We start from the raw sequence: 9,058 nt of genomic DNA on the forward strand, positions 1-9,058 counted from the left end.
TCCCTTCTTTAGCTCAGTGTTTGCTCTTCCCTGAGTTGATATGCCAAGACCTGGAGCTCTCCTTGACTCTTGCTCTTTCCTTTTCCTGCATTCCAGAACATCTGCAAGAACTGTGGGGGCACCTTCTGTGAAGCCTGCTCGGTGCACGAGCTGCCCCTTCCGTCCAGCATCAATCCTGAGCGTGTCTGCAACCCCTGCCACCAGCGGCTCATCCAGCAGTATTCCAGCAGCCCCTTGTAGGGAACAGGTGGCACAGAGGTGACAAACAGCGGCTGTGCCCGATGGTGTTTCTGGAGCTGCTCAGGGGGAATGTGAAGACCTTTGCCCATGTGCTTTGGAGGTCGGATGGGAAGCAGCTTCTTGGTGTTTAGAATCTCCTGTTACTAAAACAGCAGTCTGAGCCCTTAAATCAGCCTGTGCTGTGGAGAATTCCATTGGGGATGTCACATGGGGTAGCCCCCAGGTACGCCTGAGCAGTGTCAGGACTCTGGGAGCCCCTGTCCAAACCAGAGCTGTTGTCTGCATGCAGAAGTCGGGAGTGTTCTCACCCTCACGTGTGTGGTGTGGGTGTCTGCTGCTGCTGAGCAAAGGCTCCCCAAAACCCAACAGGAGTGTGGGTATTCCTCACATCTGGCTGCACTTGAAATCCCATTTTTCCTTTCCCGTTTGCCCAGGACAGGCTGGCTCATCCTGGGAACCCTGGGTGACGAGCAGGGCAGGTGGGCCACCAGTGAACATGTCCTCCCTGCATTTCCTTGGCTCAGGGCTCTGACCAGGGGCTTAGTCTGCACAGGGACACCCCAAACCAAGCTGTGAATGTTCTGTTGCCCCTCTGGGCTTTAGGGGCTGGGCCCAATCCCCATCACACAGAGGTTTAGGGCCACTTGGATCCACCTCTCCGCCTTGCGCACATGGAAACATTGTTACAATAAACTTGGCAGTTCACTTTCTGTTGGATCAAAACCAAGTGGGGACACTTTTCACCTGTTAGAATTTTTAATTGCACATACAGTTCTGAGAGGTTTTGTGGTTTATGCCACATCATTCTTTGTTACTTTGTTCCTTCAAGGGATTTTGCTAGTCCAAAAAGCGGTGGTGGCTTTCTGCTGTCACAGGAGTGTTTACTCCTTTTCCTACTGGCACCTCCTGCAGTCCCTGAGACCACAGAATGTCCTGCAGCTCATAGAAAAGACATGCATTGCAGTGACAAATGCACTGGGGTTTGGGCAGATGTTGTTAGGGGGCAGTGGTTAATTCCTTACTAATGACTAATTCCTTAGTCATTAGATTGGCTGGAACCATATTAAAAAGCCTCTTGGAGCCAAGGTACTGACATGGTTGGTACTGCTTTCTACCAGGAAACATCTCTCCTCCATCTTTTTAGCACTTGGCATGTTCAGCCACCCAACTTCTACTCTTCTGCCCCTCACGGCAGCTTCCTGACCCATTTCCTTGCTGATATCCCCTAAAGTAGGGCAGGAGTTCTAAACAGTGCCGAAATACCAAAAGCCTGGAATTCAAGTGAATTCCTGAGTTCTGAGAAGGGGTGAGACACAGGCAGTGGATGGAGAAAACACTGAATTTAGTGTCAATACTTTTGAGTACTTACTGTACTCATCCAGCAGTGTGAACTCCTGCACCCAACCCCAGTGTGACTCATCCCCAGAGGACAAAATAAGACCCAGGCAATGCAGAGGAAGCATTAAACTGGAAATAGAGGATTAAACTCCATGAAGCAGGGAGGTGGCTGCGCCCCTCCAGCACTGGTGGCTGCCACAGGCCTGGCCGTCTAGAAGGTGGGAGCAGCACTCTGCTGGCTGCCAGCTCCCTTTGTGCTCAGGTATTCTGTGTGATGCCAGGGTGGGCTCACACCTGGACCTTGGGAATGAAGGGGGACAGGTTTTCTGATGTTAATTTTGTTCTGCACAAAAAAAAAAAAAAACCTTGATCATTCATATCCTGCCTCCTGAGTGGTCTTTCCATCCCATTCCTCTTGGGCTCTAGGTATGAGAGGATTCAGAGCAAGAGTGTACACCTGTGTGAGGTCTTAGATCACTCAGCTGTTAACTGGCAATCCTGGTGTTTTATTAATGCAGCCTGATGCACCTGGAGCCCTGGATTGCTCCACGCTGGAGCCTTGGCCATTCCCACTGCAGCTGGTGCAGCTCCCCACAGCCATCACGTTTATTACAAGCTCTTACATAAGGCTGATCTAATCTTAGCTTGTCCTCCTCGCTGACTGGTGACACTTGGACCTGATCTTCGCACTCATATCCACGGAATGTGTTCGCCTGGCCTGGAAACAAGGGAGAGGAAAAATAGATATCATTCACTCTCTCAGTGTGCATGTTTTCCTTTTTTTCTCCAATGCCCACTGCATTTTATTCCCAGTTAATCCTCTATTAGAATGAAATAGAGCAGTTTGGCAATGGTAAAATACCCCAGACTCCAGGTAGGACGTGCTCAGGTGGGGCTGCAGCACAGGCGCGCGGGGTGGGGGTGTTTAATTCCCCCAGCACAAGCATCAACAGATGGAGCTGCCAAAGAAGCGTGGGATGCAGGAGAGAGGTTGGACTGCATATCCTGAACCTGCCCCAAGGGCTTGTCCTTGTCCTGGATTACAAACCCAGGCTGGGTGGGCTGCCCTCCCTGCTACAGGGACCAGGTCCTGGGGAGCACCAACCACCACCCCCCAATTCCCACTTTCTGAGGGGAATTCATGGAACAAGCTGTCCACCCTCTCTGATGGTGATATCAAACACCACCCCATCCAAAAGACCAATTGCTTTTCCTGCTGCAGGACTGGCACCTGTGGAATCTGGAGGTGCAGGCTGTGGGATCACACTGGACACCTGCTGTCAGGCCAGGGGTGGTTCCCTTCAGCCCCCTCCATGTTTTACCCTTTGGGTTGTGAGCCTGGGGCATGCATTGCTACAAAGAGAGCACGAAGGACAGAGAGGGATGTGCTCACCAAACCTGTGCTGCTGTCACTAGCAGTTCTCCTGTCCCTTGGGATGTTTGTTCAGGAACAATTCAATGGCACTGCACTCTGGGCAAGGGAAGAGAGGTGGGCTGAGGTCAGACACTTGCATGTGTTACATTGGATTTTTTTTTCTCTGCAATGCCCATGGCACATCACAACTTGGAAAGCCACACTCAAGTGATCCCTCTGCACAGCGTACAATGGCAGCTGGACCAGCTGTGCCAAGCCCCCTGTGGTCTCCATCCCAGTACTGTAGGACCCCCCCCTCTTCTTCAGACTTACCCATCTGTGACCCCTCCTTGGCCATTGCTGCGACTGCGTCCTCGTGGCTCTCAAAATGCACATCTGCCTCTCCTGTGGCATCTCCATGGGAGTTATATTCCACCAAGATCCTTGTGGGCCTCAGCGGAGCAAAAAACTGAAAAGCAGAAAAGAGCTTGGTGAGAAATAAACAATAATAAAGCACCATATTCCCCAGAAACTCAATGCTTTTACTCCCAAAACCCACCAACTCGTGGAGGGGGGGTTCTGAGCTCCTGAGCAGCAAAAGGCTCCCTGATCCATCTGGGTGAGGATGAGGCACCCCCCAGCCACCTGTCCCACCCCCCGTGAGCTCCTGGCATAGGAACTCCCGCCAGGAACAGAAGTCCTCACACTGCACCCGTGTTCTGTACACACCAGTGCAGCTCTGTGTACACTGTTAACATTTCTCTGCAGTCAGCTACTCTGAAATTTGCTTTAGATTCTCAAGGGCTCCTCAAGCCCAGTGACAGATATTGAGACATCCCAGCCAGCCTTAATTCTTTCTTTTTCATGGAGAGGAGCAGATCCGTGTTGTGCCCAAGGCCACAGCTATCCAAAGCCACATGGCACTGAGGATTAACAGACACCAATTAATTAAGAGCCTGCAATCCCTGAGGGTTTGCACAGGTAATGACAGAGCCACACTCCATCCATAGCCTGTTACTCACATTTATTATGTCCTGGGCACTAGCTTGGGAAGGAAAACCCCTCATGTGGACAAAATGCTGTGGTGGTGATGAGGCAGTCTCAGACTCTGAAACGTTCCTGGAGCTTTCTGTTCCTTCTCTGCTCAGTTCTGTGGAATAGAGGGAAAAACCATCACTAGTGCCTGCAGTGCCCCCCTCCCTCATGTGGGGTAACACAAAGGGGCCTCAAGGAGCACTCACGACAGGGAGAGACTCACTGATTTCTCCTTCGGCATGGGAGCCTCCAGTGTCTCTCCAGCCCCTGTCTTCAGAGATGGACTCATACTCTCGTCTGGCCCTGGAATAGGCTGTCAGCTGCCTGCTGTAGGGCATGTGCCTCTGCATCTGGTGCTTTCTGCTCACGTACACCTCTATGTACCTGCAGCCCAAAGAGAGAGAGCACATGGCACACCTGGCACTCAGGCCTTGGAGAAAGCTCCTTCCAGCTGTGTCCTGCCTTGGCCCTGCTCAGGTACTGGGGGTGAGAGCCCTGCCAAGGCACCGAAGAATTAACTCATTTCACTGGCACTGTTCTCTTTGGGGCTGCTTTTCCCTCGCTGCATTTCTGCAAACTGCACTGATTCCTACAAACCCCAAATCATCCTACCCAGCCCCAAAACAGGTCTCAGAACAGGCAGAGCCACAAGATACATGCAGTCACAGGGAACAATTCAGTGGAGCCCTTAAATTTTCTATATACCTATGAAATGGATGGGATTTCACCAGCAGTGTTAAATTAGGCAGTTTCCAGAGCACTAAAGGAACAGTGTGATGAAAAGGAAATACGGACATCCAAGGGAGGGGGCCTTCCACCCTTCCTGAAGGGAGCAGCCAGAGTAAGGGAAGTAACCCCAGGTACAGGCTGACAGCTCAGCACCCCCAAGTTCCCACTCAGCACTGGGTGCTGCTGGAGGCCAGCTCTGGATAAAGCCAGGAATAATGGATGGGAGCCAGGTGCCAGCAAACTTGAAAACCCCTCAATTTCTTGGCTAATCACATGGAAATTGAGGTGTGTGAGTCAGATAGATGAGTCAGGTTAGCTCTTGTTCTGACAGAAAAAAAATTAACAGTAGATTTGGAATTAGGCTCTACTCAAGAGAAGGCAAGTCCTATTAAATCAATTAAGTAATTAATCAATCAAATTCTGCCTGTGGAGCAGCTGTTTGCTTTTAGTATGAGCAGGGAGATTGACAAACACAAAGAAATGCAGTCTGGAAACAGGAAGCAAGGAAATAAGAGGAAGTTGGTGTGCAGGGGGAGAGGTAAGGTTTGGAAATCTCTTTTAATATGTAGGGTACAGATAAAGTTTTATAGATTATTGAAGTCACAAAACTCAACAGGGAAATGCAGCCTTGGTTGTTTGGGTTTTCTTTTCTGAGCACAGCTAATTTAAAAGCTGTGTGGATGTGGTGCTTACAGACAGGGTTTGGGGCTGGGCAGGGCAGTGTTTAGGTTAATAGCTGAACACAATGATCTTAAAGGTTTTTTAACCTAAATTATATTATGACTCTGGGAAAAGGTGGCCTTGTGCTTCTGTTTGAGAGGAAAGAGGCTCTTGTGTGGCAAGTGTGTGGCACAGGGCTCAGCTGAATAAAATGGTGTAGTTCCCAAGGGGATGTGGCCACCCAAGAGGAGGGAGATGGTGCAGTGCTGGCCAGCAGTCCCTGCTGGGAATGGACTCCAGGCAGGTGCTTCAAACAGATATTCCTTGAGAGGAAGCACTGGCTGTGCTGGGCACTGGCTCAAGGGCAGGAGGGCGGCTGCCAAAACTGCCCAAAGCATGGAGGAGCCTGCTACAAATCTGGCAGGATCACGTGTCTGAAGGAGGCACAGGATCCCTGTGCACTGAGGCCTGGGCAGACTGTGTCTATCTGGTGTTCCCCATTCTGGAGTCTGTCGCCCCTTTTCATTGGGATGAGAATGCCTTCAGGAATGCCTGAAAATCTGAAGACTTTCTAGGAGGCCCCCCTGAATCACACTGTGAGTGTGAGAGGAGCTGTTCCACCCAGCAGGAAGCTCCAAGTCCCACAGGTGCCTCACACCACATTCTCCTGGCCCCTGAAGTCCAGGGAAGCACCTACCTGCTTCCCATATATTCCCTGTGCCGCAGCAGGGCCTTAGCTGCCATTTCCGGAGCAGCAAACTGCACGAAAGCTTCTCCTGTCCTTCTGTCTCCCCGGTAAATGAAAGCGATGTCTGTGATTTTCAGACCTAGAGAAGGCAGGGGAGAAAAAAGCATTGACCGTGGCAGAAATTTGTGCTACAGCTCAGTCCTTTTTTTTTCCTTCTTATTTTTCTGTTTTTTGACAAGCTAATTAGGTAGCTAAATAGTTCTGAAACAACTGCTCATGATGGTCTACGTAGCTTTTTTAAACTCCATTTTTTTGCTTTAAGGCAGTTTTAATAGAAGACTAATTAAAAAATGAATCAATCTCAGGTTTCAAGTAAGTGAATCCAGCTTCTGGACAAGTAGATCCAGAGCACAAATGGTCTTGAAATTTTGTCTTATTATGGTAGTTTTTTTCCTTAATTCCTCCTGGCCCCAAATCAGAGTGCTGAAAGTACTGATCCTGGCTAGACCTGCACAAGGTCAGAGGGGCAGGGAAACGCTCCAAGGTGCTCAGAAAGCCTGTGTGACTTTTGGGGAACAGCAACACCTTGGGGTGTTTAAGGTGTTCGAGGCTGTACATGTTTTGCCTTGTCCCGTGAGGAACAACAGCATCTACTTAAGGAAGTGAATGCCTGGCAAAGGAAGGGCATGGCCCAGGCTGAGTTACCTGAGAAGAAATCTGCAATGTCCTCCTCGGTGGAGGTGAAGGGGAGGCCTCGGAGCAGCACCACTCCGTCGCTCATGGCCTGCGACTCGTCGCGCAGGCTGCGCATCAAGCCCTCCACGTCGCTGTCGTGCACCTCAAACACTGCAAGGAATGCGGCCATGGAGGGCTGTCCCACAGGGCACGGCAAGGCAGCGCTCTGCAGGCACTCCTTCCCTCTCCTAAGGCAGCCTTCCCCCCTGCAAAGCTCCATGCTGTTTCCTCCCCCAGCCCATGCTCCGTGCTCCTGCCCCTCTGCTTTCCCTGGCCAGCCCAGGACATTTTGGCCCAATGGTGGCTGATCCGCTGCTCTGCTCCCCGGCCGGGTCTCTGCACTACCCAAGGAGCTCTCATTCACTCCCTGGGAAATTCCACTGCAATGTTCACTCCTGCTGCTCCAAACCCACCTTTCACATAGCGTGGGCCCATGTACCTCAGGTGCTTCTCCAGGGCTCTCTGCACGTCTGCTTTGGACTCCAGCTCGATCAAGGCATCCCCTCTGCGCCTCCCATCCCTGTTTAGGAGGAAGTGTATCCCATTCTCGCCGTTCCGAATTCTACAGCCTGCAAACCAAGGGACACACAGCACTGCATCAGACACGGGGATCTCTGTGCCCTGACTGCAGGGCTGGGGGCTCGTCCCCTCAGCACTGCAGAACAAAGGGCAGCACACTTGCATTTCTAACATGAAGTCTAACGTCACACTGACTTGCTTTAGTTTGGCAGGCTATCAAGTAATTTAAAAACTTGCATCTGGCCCCTGGGAGGATGCAGCACTGTTGACAGTAGGGAGGATCAGCCCCACAAAGGTATGTAGAAGCTATGAATCAGGATCAGAAAACACCACTGCAGTTTGAACTAATTAGTAAAACCCTACAGTTTCTTAAAAAGAGAGGAGTTTGAGCCAGCCATAATGGCCTGTAAGAGCATCACTTTGATTTGGATTGCCTTTGCTCTGGAGACACTGATTAAGAAGAGAAAGACTTGTGCAAATAAATTTAAGAGACCATAAGGATGAGCTTCTAGTCAGTGTCCAGCAGTTTGGATGTTGATTATTATTCCCTTTATATGTGTCAGTTGTGAATAAATTTGCAGCAATAATAAGACCTCATCTTTCTCTGGTAACAATCTCTATATATTCCCTCTGTTAAGCAGGCATGAGCTAATGGGCTAATACCAGCATGCAGAACAGTTAGCCAGGAAAGTGAACACCCATACTATCAAAGAAAGTAAGGACATCTTCCTCGGTGCACGAGAACGGGAATCCTTCTGCCCTGATGAGGTAGACAGTGTCGCTCTCCGCCTTGGGTGAGGCGGGCTTCTCTTCTGACAGGCGACCTTCGTGGGACGGAGCATCCGTGACCTGGCGCGGACACACGAGAAGAGCCCCGGGTGAGGGAGGGAGGCCGCGGTTTCCCGCAGGGGTCGGTGCCCGCCATTTTCGCGCGGTCGTACCTGGCTGTATGCGCGGAGGGCGGTGCGGAGCGGGGCCGGGGCCGAAAGCGGGGCCGGGGCCGGGGCCGAGAGCAGGGCCGGGGCGGGCCGGGGCAGGCGCAGCGCAGGCGGCAGCGCCGGGCCCCGGCCCAGCAACAACGCGCACAGAGCGCGGCGGGCGGCGGCGGCCACGGCCATGCCGGGGATGGCGGCTCCGCCCCTACGACCTTTTCTCCTCCCTTCCTCCCTTCCTCCCTTCCCGGCAGGCGCTGCACGGGAAGCGCTTCCCGGGCACCGCCGGCTGCCCCCGGGGCTGGGGGGTGCCCGCCGCTCTGCCCAGTGCCCCGGGCCGGGCCCGGCGGGTGTCACCGCGGGCTTTTCCTGTCACAGAGCTTGGCTTAGAACGGCCTGGCTTGGAACGGAATCTAAAGATCATCCCGTTCCACGCTTGCCATGGGCAGGCACAAGTACCGCTAGACCAGGTTGCTCCAGGCCCCCCGTCCATCCTGGACATGAACACTTCAGGGATCGGGCAGCCACAGGTTATCTGGGCAGCCTGGGCCAGGGCCTCACAGGGATGAATTTCTTCCCAATATCCCATCTAACTTTCTCTTCTGTCACTGGGAATTCCCCCTTGTGCTGTCACTCCAGGCCCCTGTAAGCAGTGTCCATCTTTCTTGCAGGCTCCCTTCAGGCACTGGAAGGCCGCCAGTGGGTCACCCTGCAGCTTTTCCAGGCTGGAAACATCCTAATTTCCCCAGCTTTTCCTCTCAGCAGAGGCGCTCCCTCCTTCTGCTAACCTTGGTGGCCCCCTCTGGACTTGTGCCAACTGGTCAATAT

At 52.3% G+C, this 9,058-nt stretch overlaps 2 protein-coding genes across 11 annotated transcripts in view; one reads left to right on the forward strand and one right to left on the reverse strand.

Moving 5' to 3' along the window:
• RUFY3 (RUN and FYVE domain containing 3) overlaps window positions 1-3,385 on the forward strand; it is a 32,552-nt gene extending 29,167 nt beyond the window's left edge. For 8 of the 9 annotated variants that reach the window (XM_074540404.1, XM_074540405.1, XM_074540400.1 and 5 more), the window contains one exon: window positions 97-3,385. In XM_074540404.1, coding sequence (XP_074396505.1) covers window positions 97-240 — 144 coding nt within the window. In that variant the 3' untranslated portion in view covers window positions 241-3,385. The remainder of the gene's footprint in view (window positions 1-96) is intronic. The other variant, XM_074540402.1, reaches the window with a different exon arrangement.
• On the reverse strand, window positions 2,064-8,462 carry GRSF1 (G-rich RNA sequence binding factor 1). 2 transcript variants are annotated; one of them, XM_074540414.1, is made up of 10 exons: window positions 8,240-8,462; window positions 8,003-8,147; window positions 7,193-7,348; window positions 6,750-6,890; window positions 6,054-6,183; window positions 4,191-4,351; window positions 3,955-4,082; window positions 3,266-3,401; window positions 2,977-3,049; window positions 2,064-2,296 (listed from the first exon to the last, which is right to left on the reverse strand). In XM_074540414.1, exons 1-9 carry the CDS (start codon window positions 8,414-8,416, stop codon window positions 2,991-2,993), a joined length of 1,233 nt encoding a protein of 410 aa, XP_074396515.1. In that variant the 5' UTR covers window positions 8,417-8,462; the 3' UTR covers window positions 2,064-2,296; window positions 2,977-2,990. The 2 variants fall into 2 exon arrangements, with proteins under 2 accessions (XP_074396515.1, XP_074396514.1); XM_074540413.1 differs by having other exon boundaries at window positions 2,972-3,049; window positions 8,240-8,461.
• Between the last annotated feature and the right edge of the window lie 596 nt (window positions 8,463-9,058).

This window comes from Zonotrichia albicollis, chromosome 5, assembly GCF_047830755.1.
Source record: "Zonotrichia albicollis isolate bZonAlb1 chromosome 5, bZonAlb1.hap1, whole genome shotgun sequence".
Lineage (NCBI taxonomy): Eukaryota > Metazoa > Chordata > Aves > Passeriformes > Passerellidae > Zonotrichia > Zonotrichia albicollis.

What these genes read in the sequence shown, in the direction of transcription:
- GRSF1 (XM_074540414.1), bottom strand. Translation starts at nt 8,416, where the DNA reads ATGGCCGTGGCCGCCGCCGCCCGCCGCGCTCTGTGCGCGTTGTTGCTG. An exon ending in TGTCCTTACTTTCTTTGATA is followed by an intron (nt 7,349 to 8,002) that starts GTATGGGTGTTC and finishes CTTGGTTTGCAG; the next exon opens with GCTGTAGAATTCGGAACGGC. An exon ending in CAAGGAGGGGTCACAGATGG is followed by an intron (nt 3,050 to 3,265) that starts GTAAGTCTGAAG and finishes TCCCTTGCCCAG; the next exon opens with AGTGCAGTGCCATTGAATTG.